General features: G+C 42.4%; 1 protein-coding gene across 11 annotated transcripts in view; it reads left to right on the forward strand.

The window, feature by feature from the left end:
• Positions 1 to 20,501, forward strand: part of LOC137647216 (E3 ubiquitin-protein ligase Siah1-like) — a 43,151-nt gene that overhangs the window by 13,813 nt on the left and 8,837 nt on the right. For all 11 annotated transcript variants that reach the window (XM_068380573.1, XM_068380566.1, XM_068380565.1 and 8 more), the window contains 2 exons: positions 12,703 to 12,895; positions 20,215 to 20,394. In XM_068380573.1, coding sequence (XP_068236674.1) covers positions 12,703 to 12,895; positions 20,215 to 20,392 — 371 coding nt within the window. In that variant the 3' untranslated portion in view covers positions 20,393 to 20,394. The remainder of the gene's footprint in view (positions 1 to 12,702; positions 12,896 to 20,214; positions 20,395 to 20,501) is intronic.

A 20,501-nucleotide genomic window follows, 5' to 3' on the forward strand; every position in this document is an offset into this window, starting at 1 on the left:
CCAGCTCAAAAGCCTCTCACTCTATTAAGATTGAGCTTCATCCGTTGTTTGGACGAGCCTTCTCTTGCGCAGACCTCTAACAGACAGAGCGTTATCAACTCTAGTTCCACAGTCTCAAAGCCCCAGACACAGGTTCAGTGTGGCGCTTTCTAATCAGACTAAGAATACACTAGGCTTTCTGAATACCTAAGTTTCTTTGTTGGAAAACATGCTGGAATTCAGTAGATCCTCGAAGCTCCCACCATTACCTCTGTCATTACCTCTCACGCCAGAGACATTTTTATGTACACACTGGTGCTTTTCAGAGTCCACTTTCCATTGATGCTGATGTCGCTAATCTAGTCCCATCAGTACCAACTGAAAGACTACTTAATCTTTCTCCACTGTGTTGGTGCCTGAGCTGGTCATCATGGTGGTTGCAGCTATGTCAGCTATCCAGTCCTGCTCATGGATAGACCACTGGTCTGGAGCAGTCTTTTGTTTCGAGAACAATTTGAGGAACTATCTAGATCCGGTGCCAAAGGCGTAGAGTTCCTCCTTCATCAGAACACGTCTTTCCAGAAAACCGCAAATCAATCAATCAGAACCTCTTTCTTTTGGGAAATTGTGTTCTAAAGAGGTGCGACGCTGTCTAAGCCAGATGTTCTAGGCAGTTGACCCCTAGAGGTGCTTTAGCTGTAAGGTATTCTGAGCTAGTAAACTCTCCCCTACCTTTTCCTATCCTCGGATGTGGCAAAGGCAATCGAAAAGGTAGAGAGGATAGGAAGAAGTCTCATGTTAAGTTGAGTAGTGGTACCAAGGTTTCCCACTCCCCAAAAACAACCCAGGAACTTGCCTTTTAAGTCAGTTCCCCCAACAAAGATGACTTCTCCCTCCAATGGATGCGTAGTAACCCGTGAGGCAGAACCCTAGATCCACCTTTCGTTGGAGAAGACATCCCTCTGGATGAAAAGAACAAGGTCTAAGAAGTTCACGCTAGGGAGGGCAGGTCCCCCAGCTTACTATTAACGAGGGGATGCCTACAAAGCTCTTGGCAAAGTTGCCGGGACTTCTGCACCAATTCTTGGACAAAAGAAGTCCTCTGTTCAGGGTATCGAGTCCCCTTCATAGTGTGCCTGCCTCCTCGGACCAGCAATCTGACCATCCAACAATACTATTGGAAAGGATTAGTTAAAGATTGCATTATGTTTTAGTAACTACATCATTTAGAAGTATTATTGGTTAATTTAGGTATTAAATTATTCAAATGTACTGTATTTGCTTGTATTTCAGTGTCGGTAGTACAGTACAGTATATGAAGATCAGTAACAAAGTTAGAATAGATTTGTCTCATATAAACAATGAAGAGAGTACCTTCAAACAAGAGAACTCTAACCCAAGACAGTGCAAGACCATGGTACAAAGGCTATGGCCCTACCCAAGATAAGAAAACAATGGTTTAATTTTGGGGTGTCATTCTAGAAGAGTTGCTGACCATAGCTAGTCACTCTTCCACCCTTAAGAAGAGGAAATTAGCCACTGAAAAATTATAGTGCAGTAATTAACCTCTTGATTATTCTTGATGACCATAGTTGTTTTGGCTAATTTTTCATGGCCGGATGCCTTTCCTGCTGCCAACCCTCCCCATTTACCCGGGCTTGGGACCGGCACCAAGTTGAGGCCTGCTTGCCCCCCCCCCCCCCCCCCCCTCAGGGGAAAAAAGTGCATGGAGTACTATGAGACAGGAAAATAGGACAGTTGTGAGACTGGCAATGATGTTTGGAGCGGAGACGTGGGCAATAAAGAAGACAGAAGAGAAGATGCATGTGGCAGAGATGAGAATGGTCAGTTGGATGTTTGGGGTGACAAGAAGAGATAAGGTACGGAATGAGGTAATTAGGGGTACCACAGTAGTTAGAAAACTATCAGATAAGATCCAAGAAAGTAGACTGAGGTGGTATGGTCATATCATGAGAAGAGATGAACAGTATATTGGGAGGAGAGTGATGGAAATGGAGGTACAGGGATCGAGAAGGAGAGGGAGACCAAAGCGAAGGTGGATGGACTGTATCAAGGATGACCTTCGATCAAAGGGATTAACTGATGATGAGGTGTGGGACAGAGTTAGATGGAGAAAGCTGACCAAAACATCGACCCCACATAGAAGTGGGAAAAGATGTAGACAAAGAAGATGAAGAAGTAATTAACCTCTTGAGTGAAGAAGAATTATTTGGTAATCTCAATGTTTTCAGGTGTATGAGGACAGAGGAGAATGTGGAAAGGATAAGCCAGAGTATTTGGTGTATATGTTGTCAAAGGTAAAATGGGTCGTAACTAGAGAGAGGGGTCCAATGAAGTATTGTCTGGCAGTCTGGCCAGTCAAAGGATCCAATAACTCTATTGGTAGTATCTCAATGGGTGGCTGGTGCCATGGCTAACCTACTACCTATATATATATATATATATATATATATATATATATATATATATATATAGATATATATGTATATATTTTATATTGACTAAAACTAGAGATTAGCTGATGAAATCGAATAAAGTATTTCAAGTCCAGCTTACTATTAAACATGAATTTAAATAGTGTAAATATTTTCTGTAGTATTTGAGACCTCAAGGAAACAAAGATTTATTCTATTACAGGATGGAGACTGCAGCCATGGTCATATACAGTAGGTGAGCAGACCAGGGGACTTCATGATAACGGTGGACTTGACAAATGCATACTTCCAGATCATGGTCCATCCCTCCTCCAGGAAGTTCCTAAAAGTCTGTCTGCACAATAGAATATACAGTACCAGTTCCAAGTGATGTGCTTGGCCATGTTGACAGCACTTCAGTTGTTTATAAGAGCGTTTACTCTCAAGTTCAGCCTGGGCCCATGCCAACTTTATCAGTCTCCTCTTCTGTCTGGACATCTTGGCTGATTTTGCTAGACTCGTTGGAGACCCTTCTACACCAAGATGTGCCTCTTGAAGTTTTTCCATGATCTGGGGATCATGGTAAATGTCTTAGTCATTGCTGTAGCCCAAGCAGGATTTGGTACAGTGTATCTGGGAACGTCCGTCGATACTCTACTAAGAAAGATCTTTCCATCTGAGAGCAGAAACAAAAAGGTTCAAAGAAGTGGGACTTCCCTTTCTTTGGCTGAGGTCACTGCCAACCCATCACTGGCAGTTACTGCTGGGTTTTATAGCTTCCTTGGTACGCTTAGTCCCCAATGGCTGCCTCTGCATGCAGTCACTTCAGTGGCAACTAAAGACCAGATAGTTCTTAAGCAGGGATCTTTCCGGGAAACTTGTTTAATTATGATTAGAGTACAGGAAAGGAAAGACTCGAGTGGATTGATGCAACATTCCAATCTTCTTTGAGGTGTCCACCTTATTGCCTGGCCACTCCCAACATGATGATCTTCATGTGGCCTCTTGGCTATGGTCCGATCGCAATTGGCAATACCACATAAACCTCATGAAATTGAAGGCTGCCTTTCTAATTCTTCAAGGATGCTGTACTTCAAACTTCTACTACTATTTTGTTTTTTGAGCAATGTTTTTAATTTAAAAACTATTTGAATGAGAATTTTATACACTAAAGTTATACAATGGACATGAATAGCATTATTTCTTATTTTACTGTAAAAAGCAAATCACACAGTGACTAGGCTGAGTAAAATTTAGATATCAAATCGCCTGAAATTACATCTAAAAATTAGGCTATATATCAGTTTATTGAAATATGTGTTACAGTATGGACACGATTTATGGTATGTCTAAAAATATCCCCAGCTGATTCATTAGATTTGAGAACAAAGCCCTCAGAAGAATATTGGAAGTTAAATGGCAGGATAGGATTAGAAATGAAACTATAAGAGATTACTCGAGTGCTATATATGGATGAGATCATGGTGAGAGGTAAATGGAGAGGGTTTGGCATGCTCTTTGCACTACCTAAGAGATTAGTTCACGAAACTTTTAATTAGGCTCCACAAGGCACTAGAAGAGTTGTAAGACCCAACCCTACATGGCTGAGGATTATGAAGCGTGAAGTAGAAGAGGATGAATGGAGAAGTATTGAATTAAAAACTCCACATAGACGACTGGCGATATCTAATTGGTGTCCTTTGTGTCACTAGGAGTAGGAGGAGATGAAAAGATGACTTTTTATGAGGAAATTTTGTATTTCATCTAAAGCTGAATGTACAGATTGTAGGCTATAAAATTCCTTATCTTTTCGTGTTTGGATGACAAAAATCGGTCAATATTGATTGAATACACTTTAATATGTGTAAGTATGGGCTTTTAGCAGTAATTTTCCTCACCACTGGGGATCATAAGGAGTTTATCATCCTATTTCAGGGTTATTTAATAACTAGTGGTGAGCCATATAGCTCTCCCCATAAATATATATGCTACATGTACCAAATATGCGTACACATGAGATGAACGTGGCTAGTATAATATTTTACATTTTCTTCTGCTTATTTTTCTTTTCAAGTTTTATGCTTTGGCATATTTAGTTGTTTTCTCTAACACTATATACATATTTCAACTTAATCATAACATTAAAATTATAAAAAGGTAAATAGCATGCAAAGACATGAGAGCATAGCTTGGAGAGATGTGCAACATTTTTATTTATGGATACAGAATACTCAATAAAGAAAACAAGTACTTTATTCCTCTTAAAATCAGAGAAAATGGTGGCATAATATGGGTTACTAAAATAAATATTCCCTGGAAGTTTTGAAGGAAAGGTAAATAAATAGGTACCCAGCTCAGAAAACTGTTACCTACAGGACTGGATATACTTTGTTTAATAAAGTAAGTCTTTTTTAGCAATACAGTTATAAAAAAAATTTTCAAAGAAAGTAATTGATAGAGGTTCCCCTAGCCATAAATACAAGAATGTGAATTTCCAAAATTCCAAGCCATAGGTAGTCAGTCATGCTCCTTAACCAAGATTTTGATGTAGAATCCCTTAACACGTTAAGAGCACCCAGTAGTACATTCTAACTTTGAATCAACAGGCAGAAAGAATTTTGCTGGGTGAGAAATAAATGCCTAATAAAGAATAGTCTTCAGTGTACTTATTGATCTTGGTGAAGTAAATGTCATCAGTTGGAAGATAAGTTCAATGCTGGAGGTATTGTGTGTCCATTAGAGCTAGAACCTGTAGGTCTCCCCCATACACACTTGAGCCAGTGGTTTGCAAGTTGATACACTGGGCATAGATGAGGGAAGACAATATTTCTTTGATTTATTAATCTGTATGGGATTCCCTGTTCTAACCTTAATAGGAAGGTCTTTGGGGGACCACACAGCACCCTAATCCCCAGAAGCAAATACTAAGATAACTTTTTAGCTGAAAAGTAAGATGCCATTATGAGAGACTGTATGTATGATACAATACAGAACTGTACAAATGTAATTTTGGTATCTACAAAACCCTAACCTATTATTATTATTTCTGCCTTGTCTCCATGACAGTATGGGACCTCCTGACCAAGTTCTTCAGTCTTGGGCTACTAGAGGGATTCTGCCCTGTAATGCCAAGAGTACATCTCTTTGTGTTCTGGGAGGAATTGCATAAATGCTTTCTATGCTTTCAGAAAAAGATTTGTGCAAATTGCATAGTATTTTAAAGTTTTTTGAGAACAGGGATTTCTCCAAAAGATATAATCTTCATAAACTATTATTTATTTTCATTTAGAATTTATGGATGTAAGGCCTTGACACGTGTGGAGAGAATGGATATTTCATTTAACATTTAAGTTTGGATCTATATTAAATTTGATTCATGGCAAGTAAATGTTTCCAATGTATTTCTTATGTTATAACGGTGCTTTCCCATTGAAAATATGCATCCTACCAGTGTGAGAAGGAATGTCAGTTATATGGTAACTCAAATTTGCATTAAATATTTTATGCTAAATATTTGAAATTTGTTTCGATTTTAAGGATTTATTTTCTGTTGTACTAGGAGATTGTAGTGCAGTATTTGCAAATATATGGTTTGTCTGTTAAGAAAACTAGCTTGAAGAAATGTCATTTATTTTGTTTGGTTTGAAAAGGATCCAGTAATCTTTATTTTTCAATATTTAACTTAGCCGGTGATTATATAAGCTGCAGCTCTGCTGCTCGACAGAAAACTCCACGTTAAAAATCCGCCAGCGATCGCTATGCAGATAGGGGGTGTACTTCAACAGCGCCATCTGTCGTGCAGGTACTCAGTACTCAATATAAACACAGAACTCAATTTTCTCTCTGTCGTGCCACCGGCAAGACCTACTAATTCGCTGTTGCTAACTGGATTGATTTTCACAACTTTTTGGTGAAGTACACGTTTCTAGTTTTGAGCTTTCGCTTTGCAGGCTTTATCTTCAATACATCCTTGCATTCTTTTGTTGATATCGGATTATTTGTTGATGACTTTGGATAGTTTTTGAATTCCCCTTTGACCAATTCAAAATGGCTGACCTTTCTCAAGTCCCTAAATTCAGGAAGTGTAATGCTAGGGACTGTTCAAGGCGTCTTCCGAAGGCCTCTATCGATCCTCACACCGTTTGTTCCAATTGTCGGGATAAAACCTGTCAATTGGAAGATCGATGTGAGGAATGCGTTGGGCTTTCGGAATTCGATTTTATCGAATTCCAGAAATATACACGTAGGCTAGAGAGAGATAGAGTCAGGAGAAGTTCATCTCGCTCCGTTGAATTTTCCTCTCCTCATGCCCCACAACCTATTCCTTCCCCTGTAGTGGTTGCTCCTGATCCCCCTTCTAGCACTCAAGAACCTTCGATGGCAGATATGATGCGTGCCATCCAAGCTCTGGGTGAGAGAGTCGAGTCCTTGGCTAGTGACCGTAACCAGCTCATGGCGGACGTCAAGGAGCTGAAGTGTAAGAGTGCAGTGGGTAGTGATAAAGTGAGTGATAGTGTTGTGGATAGTGTTGCGCTTGAGGGTTCGTCTGTTCGTGCCTGTCGTCCTCCCAGTCCGGGACCTCTTGCAAGCTCCCAAGTCCAGGGGAGAAGCAATGTTGTACGACCAAAGGGTTCGAGAGGCTTTAATCAGCGAACAGACGTTCCCTCCGTGATTTCGGGCGTATCTACCCAAGATCGCCCCACCCACACAAAGACGAGAGAGCCCATTTATTCCTCGTCTGCGGAAGAGGTTTCTCGTAAGAAACCATGGACCAAGGTCTCGCGGCCTCTTAAGCGCAAGTCGGTCCCTTCCGCGCAAGTCCAACGGCCCAGTTGTAGCCACTGGGTCAGTTCGGACTCGCTGCAGTCTTCCGACGACTGCTCACCTCCTAAGGGAGGCAAAGCGGTACCGCCTCAGGCAGTCACACCGTCTGTCGCCGCACCTGCTCCTGTAGACCCTAAGTGGTCTTTGCTGCAGACCATGCAGTATCAGTTAACGTCATTGATGCAGGACTTTCGTGCGGAGAAGGTTGACGCTGAACCAACCTCTTGCCTACAACCTACCACGGTTGTGCGTCCTGTGGACGCTGAGGCGACCTTCTGCCGCACTCCAGCTGAGAGAGTCCCGCCACCCATGCGTTCCAGTGTACCCTGCCAGCCGCATGTTGACGTTCAGCGACGCACGGAACCTTCCGTTGACGTTCGCGAGGTACAACAACAGTCTAAGTTGTTTAGTTTTGACGCGGTGCGTCAACCTCCGCAACCCAGTGTGGTTACCTCTGCTCGCCCACATCAGACTAGACAGTCTGGAGTAGACGCTATGCATCCCCGCGCTGCTATGGTTGTTGCCAGTTCACAGACTGGGCAACAGTTCCATGACGTTGCGTCCGGTTCAGTCACGCGTGCACCCGTGCTGCCGGACTCAGCTGACCAGCCGATTCCTACTCCTTTGCCGCGTCCTCCTCAATTCTCGGATGATGGACTCTCTGATGATGACGACGCGGCACACGTTGATGAACCACATTCGGACCTTGACGAACCCAAGACCATGCAACCCTCTTTGGACTTTAGAAAAGTTCTTGCTCTGTTCAAAGAGATGTATCCGGACCAGTTTGTGTCTGCGGCTCCACGCTCTCCTCCGTCAGAGTTTGCTTTAGGTACGCAGTCATCAGCGCCTGCCTTTACGAAACTCGTACTCGCCCGCTCGTCCAAGAGAGCTTTACGAGTTTTAGGAGATTGGATTCAGTCCAAAAAGAACCTAGTGAAGACAGCCTTTACGTTTCCCCCTGCGAAACTCTCTTCCAGATCGAGTGTCTGGTATGCCACGGGAGAAGTTCTCGGCTTGGGAGTTCCTGCCTCTGCCCAGGGTGACTTCTCAAGTCTGGTAGACTCTCCCCGCAGACTAGCCATGAGACGCTCTAAGATATGCTGGTCTCCTTCGGACCTAGACCATCTGTTGAAAGGAGTGTTTAGAGCCTTCGAGGTCTTTAACTTTTTGGACTGGTGTCTGGGAGCTTTGAGCAGGAAGATCTCCCCGTCTGACAAGGAATCTTCCTTGCTCATAATGTCCTGCATGGACAAGGCCATACGTGACGGATCTAGTGAGCTTGCGGCTTCGTTCGTATCCGGGGTCCTCAAGAAACGTGAGAACCTTTGCTCTTTCCTGTCAGCTGGAGTGACACCGTGTCAAAGATCAGAACTTCTTTTTGCTCCTCTCTCAAAGTGCCTTTTTTCAGAGGACTTGATTAAGGAGATTGCTGCTTCTTTGATTCAGAAGGACACCCATGACCTGGTTGCGTCCTCTGCCCGCAAAGCCACCCCTTTGCCTACCTTGTCAAGACCCAGGATGGACACTCCAGCGTCCAGATTCATTCCGCCCTTTCGTGGCAGAGCCTCCAGCAGAGGAGGTGCTCGTGCCGAAGGGAGACGTGGGAAGAAGAAAGGGACCAAGTCCTTTAAAGGCAGAGTCTGACTGCCACCTTCTTCAGACAGCAGTGGGAGCCAGACTCAAGAACTTCTGGCAGACCTGGGAGAAAAGAGGCGCAGATGCACAATCTGTGAAGTTGCTCAGAGAGGGGTACAAGATCCCGTTTGTACGAAAACCCCCTCTAGCAACGTCTCCCATCGATCTCTCTCCCAGGTACAGAGAGGAAGACAAGAGACGAGCATTGAAGCAGGAGGTGTCTCTCTTACTAGAAAAGGGAGCGGTAGTCAAAGTCCGGGACCATCAATCCCCGGGCTTCTACAACCGTCTCTTCTTAGTGGTAAAGAAGACAGGAGGGTGGAGGCCGGTGCTAGACGTCAGTGCGCTGAATGTCTTTGTCACAAAGCAGACGTTCGCCATGGAGACCACAAAGTCCGTTCTAGCAGCGGTCAGAAAGGAAGACTGGATGGTCTCTTTAGACCTAAGGGACGCATACTTTCACGTCCCCATCCACCCAGACTCCCAACCTTTTCTGAGATTCGTTTACGAAAAGGTTGTCTACCAGTTTCAAGCCCTGTGCTTTGGCCTAAGCACAGCTCCTCTTGTGTTTACGAGGCTGATGAGGAATATAGCCAAATTCCTTCATTTAGCGGACATCAGAGCCTCCCTCTATTTGGACGACTGGCTTCTAAGAGCTTCTTCCAGTCGTCGCTGTCTGAAGGATCTAAAGTGGACTCTAGATCTGATCAAGGAATTGGGTCTCCTGGTTAATATGGAAAAGTCTCAACTGGTCCCATCCCAAACTATTGTGTATTTAGGAATGGAGATTCACAGTCAAGCTTTTCGGGCTTTTCCGTCGGCCCCCAGAACAAGTCAAGCCCAGGTATGCATCCAGAACATGCTGAAGAAGGAACGATGTTCAGTCAGACAGTGGATGAGTCTGATAGGGACACTATCATCCCTGGAACAGTTCGTTTCGTTAGGAAGACTACACCTCCGTCCCCTTCAATTTCACCTAGCTGTTTACTGGAAAAAGGACAAGACGCTAGAAGCGGTCTCGATCCCCATTTCCGAGAAGATGAAGTCCTCCCTGACTTGGTGGAAGGACAGTATCAGCCTCAGAGAGGGTCTGCCCCTGGCTGTTCAGACTCCCAACCACGTTCTCTTCTCGGACGCATCGGACACGGGCTGGGGTGCGACATTAGACGGTCGGGAATGCTCGGGAACTTGAAACTCGAGTCAAAGAACGTTACATATCAACTGCAAGGGGCTACTGGCAGTTCATCTGGCCTTGAAAAGCTTCAAGTCCCTCCTTCAAGGCAAAGTGGTGGAGGTGAACTCGGACAACACCACGGCTTTGGCGTACATCTCCAAGCAAGGAGGGACCCACTCTATGACGTTGTACGAGATCGCAAGGGACCTCCTCACCTGGTCAAAAGATCTAAACCTTTCTCTAGTAACGAGGTTCATCCAAGGCAACTTGAATGTCATGGCAGATTGCCTCAGTCGGAAGGGAAAAATCATTCCAACGGAATGGACCCTACACAAGGATGTGTGCAAGAGACTGTGGGCCACTTGGGGCCAGCCTACCATAGATCTCTTCGCAACCTCGATGACCAAGAGGCTCCCAATATATTGCTCACCAATCCCGGACCCAGCAGCAGTTCATATAGATGCCTTTCTACTGGATTGGTCACATCTAGACCTATATGCATTCCCCCCGTTCAAGATTGTCAACAAGGTACTGCAGAAGTTCGCCTCTCACGAAGGGACAAGGTTGACGTTAGTTGCTCCCCTCTGGCCCGCGAGAGAATGGTTCACCGAGGTACTTCAATGGCTAGTGGACGTTCCCAGAACTCTTCCTCTAAGGGTGGACCTTCTACGTCAGCCACACGTAAAGAAGGTACACCAAGGCCTCCACGCTCTTCGTCTGACTGCCTTCAGACTATCGAAAGACTCTCTAGAGCTAGAGGCTTTTCGAAGGAGGCAGCCAGGGCGATTGCTAGAGCAAGGAGGACATCCACTCTTAGAGTCTACCAGTCGAAGTGGGAAGTCTTCCGAAACTGGTGCAAGTCAGTATCAGTATCCTCGACCAGTACCTCTGTAACTTAAATAGCTGACTTCCTTTTATACCTGAGGAAAGAAAGATCTCTTTCAGCTCCCACTATCAAGGGTTAAAGAAGCATGTTGGCATCAGTCTTCCGTCACAGAGGCTTAGATCTTTCCAACAACAAAGATCTACAGGACCTCCTTAAGTCTTTTGAGACCACGAAGGAGCGTCGTTTGGCTACACCTGGTTGGAATTTAGACGTGGTACTAAGATTCCTTATGTCAGAAAGGTTCGAGCCACTACAATCAGCCTCCTTTAAAGATCTCACTTTAAAGACTCTTTTCCTGGTTTGCTTAGCCACAGCTAAAAGAGTCAGTGAGATTCACGCCTTCAGCAGGAACATCGGATTTTCATCTGAAACGGCTACATGTTCTTTACAGCTTGGTTTTCTAGCAAAAAACGAGCTACCTTCTCGTCCTTGGCCGAAATCGTTCGATATTCCAAGCCTATCAAATATGGTTGGAAATGAACTAGAAAGAGTCTTATGCCCTGTTAGAGCTCTTAAGTTCTATTTAAGACGAACTAAACCTTTACGAGGACAGTCAGAAGCTTTATGGTGTTCTATTAAGAAACCATCTTTGCCTATGTCAAAGAATGCCTTATCCTATTATATCAGACTGTTAATACGAGAAGCTCATTCCCATCTGAGTGAGGAAGACCAAGCTTTGCTGAAGGTAAGGACACATGAAGTTAGAGCTGTCGCAACTTCAGTGGCCTTTAAACAAAATAGATCTCTGCAGAGTATAATGGACGCAACCTATTGGAGAAGCAAGTCAGTGTTCGCGTCTTTTTATCTTAAAGATGTCCAGTCTCTTTACGAGAACTGCTACACCCTGGGACCATTCGTAGCAGCGAGTGCAGTAGTGGGTGAGGGCTCAACCACTACATTCCCCTAATTCCATAACCTTTTTAATCTTTCTCTTGAAATGTTTTTTTATTGTTGTTTTTGGGTTGTCCGGAAGGCTAAGAAGCCTTTCGCATCCTGGTTGATTTGGCGGGTAGTCAAATTCTTTTCTTGAGAAGCGCCTAGATTAAAGGTTTTGATGAGGTCCTGTAGTATGGGTTGCAACCCTTGATACTTCAGCTCCTAGGGGTCGCTCAGCATCCTAAGAGGATCGCGAGGCTCAGTAAGGAAGACGTACTTAAAAAGGCAGAGTAATTGTTCAAGTCGACTTCCTTACCAGGTACTTATTTATTTTATGTTTGTTATTTTGATAACTGCTAAAATGAAATAAAAAATCCTTAGCTCATAATAATGTAAACATTTATTGCTGGTCTCTACCCACCCCCCTGGGTGTGAATCAGCTTATATAATCACCGGCTAAGTTAAATATTGAAAAATGTTATTTTTATAATAAAATAAATTTTTGAATATACTTACCCGGTGATTATATATTAAAGGACCCTCCCTTCCTCCCCAATAGAGACGCAGTGGACCGAGGAGAAAATTGAGTTCTGTGTTTACATTGAGTACTGAGTACCTGCACGACAGATGGCGCTGTTGAAGTACACCCCCTACCTGCATAGCGATCGCTGGCGGATTTTTAACGTAGAGTTTTCTGTCGAGCAGCAGAGCTGCAGCTTATATAATCACCGGGTAAGTATATTCAAAAATTTATTTTATTATGAAAATAACATTTTACAATTTTTGTAAAATTTTATTGGCCAGTTGTAGTTTTAGCCATGTTATAGAAGAATGAAACTTAATCTAAATGTAAGGATTTATTTGATTAAAAAGTTTTGGTTATATGACAGGTGAGGACATCGTTTTTCTGGCAACAGACATAAATTTGCCAGGTGCCGTAGATTGGGTTATGATGCAAAGCTGTTTTGGTCATCATTTTATGTTAGTACTGGAGAAGCAAGAAAAATTTGACGGCCATCAACAATTTTTTGCCATTGTTCAGCTTATAGGTTCAAGAAAACAAGCGGAAAATTTTGCTTATAGGCAAGTAGTCGAGTCTTTCATAATGTTTGTCTTATGTTAGATACAGTACTGTGTATTTTGGGCTTACACCATTATTCTTTGATGTTTAATGTGCTACTGCTTTGCTTACTTAACTTGTGCTTTAATTTGTAAAGTAAAATTTATAGGTTCATGCTCTTTGGTTTTTAAACTGATAATTTCATAAGTGATTATAAACAACGAAGCAAGTATTAATCAATAGGGGAGATATTCCCTGGTAGGTGGAGCCACACTGTTTAATCTGTTGGAAGCTTCGCTTTATTCATGTCTTCTAATTATTTTTCTTTTATTAATGCATGTCTTATATCTTCTGAAATTTCAATGAATGGGTTGTAATTCTTAATTATACATGAATAAATACATTTATCTCATTACAGCTCATCACTCGTATAAGCTGTAAATAATTGTCACAAACTATCATTCATATAAGCATGCATTTACTGTATTTGAATGTCCTAATACCCTGCACTCATTTGTCTAATATACAGATGATCATTTGAAACAAAATTTAGTTCCCCTGACACTGTGGATACAGTACATGTAAATTATCTGCCTCACTGTTTGTGCATCTACAGCATTGATAACAACTAAGTAGTTCCCCAGATTGTTTCTTCCATTTTGGGATTTTTTGTGATCAAGTTACATACAGCAACCTTTTTCTAATTTTAAAGTGCTTAAGTAATAATTTAACAAAAATGTTTCCAAATATAACTTTTTAATTTCACACACTTAAGTATACCAAGAATTTTGTTTTGTTTTAATTACTACTATCATACTTTCAGTATTTAGAAATAGACCACTTTTGTTTGTTGTGGTATAACCAAGAATTGAAACAGGAGTTGCTGTAATATAATTATCTTTAGTTAAATGAGAGCCAATTTGTGGCTTACTTTGTTAATTCATTGCAAATGCATCGTTATACTGTGAAAACATGATTAAGATAAAGTATTAATTCATGTAAGTTGTTTAAGATTGAACATTAATTCATGAAAATTGTTGTATAAGAGTACATACGAAGCTTTATTAAATTTATTTTGTACTGTAATTGAAATTCACGAGAAGAGAAATTTGTTCCAACATAATATAAACCATCATCTTTAATAGAATGACTTCAGTGAAGCTAAAACGGCAGTTGAAATTCAATGAGGTAGTTAAAGTAACTACTGATTGCCAGTCTGTAAGACACTCACTTTTGACTTGCCCTCAAGCAGTTCATGTGTATTCTTGTACTCTCTCAATAAAATCTTTTCTTTAATAAATGGTTAATTGTGCTGACATGCAGTTGTCTGGGTAATCCTGGATAAATTAAAAGAAAAGTACAAGGAAATTTATCCGTTTCTGGGTAAAGCTACAAATGTGTGGCAGATTTATGTGCAAATCTGCCATTAATCTAATAATCCTTGTGCCCTTTGTGGGTGGGTTATAATTCTTCATAGTTATCCTCGTAGTACGCTGCCTGTATGTATACGACGACAACCTGAACCTTAGGAAATTGGTCTGCCACAGGTATCACTGATGCTGCAGCACTGGGAGGATGTCTTTTGTCACTGCCATGACTTCTGAGGCTGCACTTGTGGTGTGTTTCCGAATGCTGCTTTACATGTTAGTGTGTTGAAGGGCCTAGACACATGCAGGTGCTGTCTCTTGCTTTTAAAGGGTTCCGTGTTGTCTCTTTCTTCAGGGGACCATCGTCATTGGTTTTTAAGACCTCTACCTCAAAGAAAGCTGACAAGAATTGTGTGCTCCTCTTTTAGTTCTTCTTTCCCCTCTGTTTCGTCTTCATTAGATTCTCCAGATTCTTCTTCTTCTTTGTCTACATCTTTTCCCACCTTTATGTGGGGTCGATGTTTCTGGCCAGCGTTCTCCATCTACCTCTGTCCCACACTTCATCACCGGTTAATCCCTTTGATCGAAGGTCATCCTTGATACAGTCCATCCACCTTCTCTTTGGTCTCCCTCTCCTCCTCGTTCCCTGTACCTCCATTTCCATCACTCTCCTCCCAATATAGTGTTCATTAGATTCTCCAGATGCTGTTACGACAAAATCATTATAGAATTCTAGGAAGACCAGGTGGCAGGAATCGCATAAAACTAGGTTTCTGCCCACTTACTTGTGAGAGTGTGTGCAATACAGTACTGAGAACCAGCCCAGGCAGGGAATGCGTCTCGTTACGCGACACAGGAGTTTACGCCTTAGCTTTACTGGTGCTTGATCTCTTTCTGAGCTGTGCATGTGCACTGTCAATTGGGATGAAGGGATCAGACACTCACCCTTTTTTGTGGAAACTTGGCTGATCTCTCTTCTGTTATGAGAGAAACAATGCAGTATTAAAATAAACCCAGAATGGGAAGGTATCTCGGTATGCGGGCCAAGAGCTTATGCTCTTGCTATCAGTGCCTCATGCCTGTTGCTCATAATAAAGGGTGCCACCCACTCTACAACCAATGCTCGGTCTCCATGCATTTTGTGTATGCGTGAGAGGGAATACGATTCACAGTCTCCTTGTGATTGGTCACTGCATGGTAAATCTTCTAATTGGTCACCTTGTAATAGGTTACTGTGTAAACTGCCTCTCTGATCATTCTTCTCTTGACTCCTGGATCACAGAGATGCTTACGATAGGGAACAAACTCATCTGTCACCTGTTTTTCCCTCTCTGGGGGCAGACTATGTACCAAGCATTTCCAGTGCTTATGCTCAACCAAGAACAAGAGCATTTGACCACTTTACACCGATCTCAACCCTCTTACAAGCACAGATATTTTCTATCGCATACAAGTGATTGGTGACAAGGTCTTCCACCACTAGTGACTGATAAATATGTGCCGTGCCTGCTTGCCTCCTGATTCTGCATTCACTAACATGTATCTTAGAGGCTTAAGTAAGCTTTACTTTATCAATTTATGGTGGGACCTGAGTGCCAAAGGCATTCTGTTTTAAAGGAGGAAAGCAGATTGCCAATAGTGTCTCTTCAGGGTTTTCTTATACAAGAGCCTATTTCTGGCTAGGAAGTCTAGGAAGAAAATCTTGAAATCTTCAAATACTATTATGAATACACTCCCAGTTCAACTATGGATTCAGATCATGCTTGCTCTTTGAGGAGCAACTGTCATCCAAGGTGATTGTTGAGACCCCTTGAGAGGAAGGTGGAATTTGGGTTTTCTTCACTTCCTGATACCCGACGTCAGTCCAACGCTAGTGGAGGTGGAGAACCTCTGGGACTGAGTGCTCATTTGTTGACTTTTGTACGCTCTTTCATTAGTGAAACTTGGAAGGCTATTGGTGCTTCTGGGATAATGGCATCTAGTCTTTGATGGATGCTTTGGTGCCTCTCAAGGATCAAAAGACCTTGCTGGAGTTGCCATGGTGGGAGGTGGTCTTGAACAGAGTGAGATCTCAGACCTCTTGGGCTGAGAATTCACTGTAGTGTAGCCAGTCTAGTATGATCCTACCTCCTGCACTCTTTAAACAAAGAAGATTCTATGTACTTGAATGTGTAACCCCGCTTCCCCTTTCTGTTGATCTCACATTCTCTACCCTAAAATTGCAGGCGATTATGCTGGGCTAACGTCTGATCACTGGGCTGCTGATCTTTGACAGGAAAGATCATAGCAAAGGCCATGTGACTATGGAGTTTGACTTTCCTTAGCTTACCTAAATGAAGGGAGTACAGCTTCTGTCTTAATTCTTTCATGAGGTATAGCACTAAGGTATCTTTGAAAGAAGAGATATCACTGCTCAGTGTTGGTTCCGTGCTGTGAACTGTGCACTGACACCAGGAATTGTTTCTTAGTCATAGAGCAAGACCGTTCAAGGGTTGATTCATACCATGCTTCCCGATAATACGTTCCTGATCCATTCGTATATAAATGTTTACATGGGTTCTGGTCTTTCAAGGGAGATATTGGCAAAGCCTTCAGGGATGGCCATACCATTATGTTTGAGTTTGAGGAAGGTCCCAGCCTTCATCATATCCCAGCAATGACTACTAGGATCTTCTATTTCCCAAAGGGTTTGAATAAGGGTCTACTTGTTATTACCCCTCCCAGGCTCACTCCAAGAAGGGTATGATGGAGAAGTTGTCCCATGTTGTCAGTAGAGGAGATCCTTGCTGTGCACAGTCCCCCCTCTTCCATCCAAATTTGTTCCATACCTACCTTCCAGGTTTCAGCTCTGGAAATGTGACAGGTGGAATGATCCTGGATTTTAGTCTTGAAAGTCTTGTATGATCTTGTCTGCTTTTCACGAGATGTCTCACAGATGTAGCTTGAGCCCATACTCTTCTTAGCCAGCCAACCCCGTATATGTCAGGTCTTTAGAGAGGAAGACTTCGTGCCTTTGGTGACTCGAGGAACTTGCAATGTATGTAGGCCTTCATTCTAAAAGGGCCACTTCAATTTCTCAGGTGTCCACACAAGTGTCCACCCAAGTGTCAAGCATGGGCCGCATGGATTGACCTCTTCGGATTTTTTCCATTTAATGATTGAGACCACTCCTCACTCTTACTTTTTCCAGTTAGTGATGGAAACTACTCCCCACTCTAATTACAATCTGAGGATTGTGATTGAGGAGAGACTGATCTTTTGTCAAAGCAAAGGATGAATATCTGGAAATGCTATTCGACTAGGAACTTTTCCTTGAACTTGTATTGGTGAACTCGAGGGTAACTTACCTGTTGCTAATTAGGAGCTGCTGAAGCACTCATGCTAGTAAAGAAGAACTGTTGGCAAGGGGACAAGAATGAGTTTGCTTTCTTTCCCTTTTTTACCAACTCCTTCCCACATGCATTTTCTTATTTCAACACTTCTAGGGAAGTAGAACTCAGTAGAAAACCTGCAGGTGGCCTATTGTAAAAAGTTCCTGGAGATATTTAACATCAGCTCTTCTCCTTCGGGAGCGAATAACATATCTCACCTGATGATATTACCTTAGTGTTCAATCAAGCTGATCTGTAAGCCAGGTGAAAGTGAGCATTACCTAGCTTCAACATTCCAGTTGTTTCATAGGAGGAATGCCCTGGCCCTTAGAAAGCAGCTGCTCCTCTCTCATCTTGCAACTGATACCTGCTAGGTTGGTTGAAGGGTTGTGAGCCTGATATAACGGTTTTCTCCTTTTTCTGCTGTAAATGACCGGTTTTGGTTGGGACGTTAGGCAAAGATGAGACTTTCACTCGCTTTCCCTTTTCCTACTATAAATGGGAGGACTGTCCTTGCCCTTATAGGACCACTCTCCTCTGTCAGGAGTGAGTAGTAGAGCTTTACTGCTAACAGATTTCTTCAAGGTCATCAAGCATAGCATGAGCCCGGTGCGAGTTGCCTCTGTGGTACCGGTCACAGGTGAGCGGTCCCACACGTACCAGGCACCGGCACCTGAGCTCAGGTAAGGTTATACTTCCTTTTAGTGTCATCCTCCTCCTAGGTGGGGGAGTTACAGAGCTCGCCCTTGACCATTTTCCCAGCACTCGACTGGACCATGACCCCAGTATGGCAGATATATCTGCCAATAAAGCTCGTTGGTAGAGTTTTGGTCCATCCTTCTCATGGGAATGGGCCATGTTTGAAGGGAGTTTCAAGAATTCTTGCCTATCATTTGTGGGAGAATTCTTAGCCTTGGGGCATGGGCCCACATGTCTCCTGCTAACTTGAGTAGGTGGTCATAATTTCTTTTCTTTGAGACTGTCTCTTCTCTGCTTCACCATGATGTGTAGAATAGAGGCTCATCGATATTGTGTGGAGGGATTGGTCTTTGCTCAAAGGGAGCTTTGAGCAGTATAGCCCATCCTGGTATTAAGTCTCCTTGTGGGATGGCCCTCATCCTACTGCCAACCTATGGAAGGAATCATAGGGATCTTTCTCAATTTTAATGGATTCAGCATTGGCAAGAGAGTTGGAGAGTATCAGACACTTCATCATGTCAAACTTTTGGAGGGATAAAGGTTCTGTCACCTTTGTCATAACAGACTTGTGACGAAGACCCAGTACCAGTTGGTCTCAAATGCAAGTTTGGAACCTTCTCAAAATCATCCCTTTGTGTAAGTTGACATGACTATGTCTGGTATTACATCGGGGCTCTGCATTGCTGCTTGAGGAGTACTCAACACCTCGCATGTGAATATCGCAGCCACCTCATTAGCCCCAGGTGGAACAGTGAGGAAGTTTTCAGATATGTTTCCTTCTGGCTTGGTGAGGCTGCTTATTTGCATATGTGACTTTAGTCAGTGTACCTCTGCTACCTTTGCCTCTATACCTTATGGATGCCCCCACAGGTCCTTAGACCTCTTTCAAGCTATAAGGTGACTGTTCAGTAATTGTGTAATACTCCTAGTGCCTTCTTATGACTTACTATGCATCCATTCAGTAATGCGTTTGGCATAAATCTTGAGGAGAGAGAATGACTGGCCATGCTATCTGTCTTCCTTTTTGAGTGGAGTGGAGGCTGGTAGGAGGCCAAAACCAGTTGCTTTAAATTCTGTAATGTTAACAGAGATTCTTGAAATAAAGAATAACATCCCTCCCAGTCCTAGGCATATGGACAAAAGTGGTTATTCTGTAATATGCGGTTGGGCGGGGCTTACCTTTGTACCATGTCATTACCAACTACCTTATTAATGATACGATGGTTGTTCCAGTGCCGCCGAAAACATACTGTATGATGTGCTCACCTTCCATACCTTTATTCTCGGCAAGAAGGGGGGGTTGCATATTCAATGTTTGTGAATAAAGGTAAATATAGTTACTTCCTACGGTTGGGTCAAAGATGTGCATGCCTGCACAGTATATTAAGACCTTTTCCTTTTTCTTCTTAAAAGACAAGAGTATACATATCTGGGCGCACCAGACAGCAAATGAGGATGCTTTATAATTTGTGATTTGTATGGGAAAGTATGGTTATTTATTTTCTATCTTGGTATCTATGATTAGTGACTTTTATTAAAGAAAATTTTATAAAAATATTCACTTGGAAAGAATTTAAGTCAAGAAAGTAAGAGATGGTATGATTGGCATAGTGACAATTATAGTGCTCACCATTATTGATAAAAAATGATGATTATCACTCAAGACTCTTTGGAACTTTATGTTGATATATAGTTATCTTGTGTCTCTTCATTTTGGATCATTGGTAGTGCCCTTTGAGTTCACTACTACAAAATCTGACTTGTTATAAGTTATGACATATTAGTTTATTTGATAAACGTAAATGCAATGTAGTTTTTTTTACTGTAACCTCCCATTTACTCTTTAGTTATTGCTTCATCAGTATTAATGTTTTATTACATATTGGAATTTAATAATCAACTTAGATTGGAGCTCAATGGTCCGCGACGAAGATTTACGTGGGAAGCTACTCCAAGATCCATACATGAGGGTGTCCAGTCAGCGATAATGAATTCAGATTGTATGGTATTTGATACATCGATGGCCCAGTTGTTTGCAGATAATGGAAACCTGGGCATTAATGTAACAATATCTATGTGCTAAAGGTACGTTACCCTCATATGTCAGTGATAGTTTTAAATAAATAAAACTCTATATATTGAAATTTGTTTGTACAAAAATTTTTTACAGATGTTATTGTTTATTTCAAGAA

This window comes from Palaemon carinicauda, chromosome 9 (genome assembly GCF_036898095.1).
Source record: "Palaemon carinicauda isolate YSFRI2023 chromosome 9, ASM3689809v2, whole genome shotgun sequence".
NCBI lineage: Eukaryota > Metazoa > Arthropoda > Malacostraca > Decapoda > Palaemonidae > Palaemon > Palaemon carinicauda.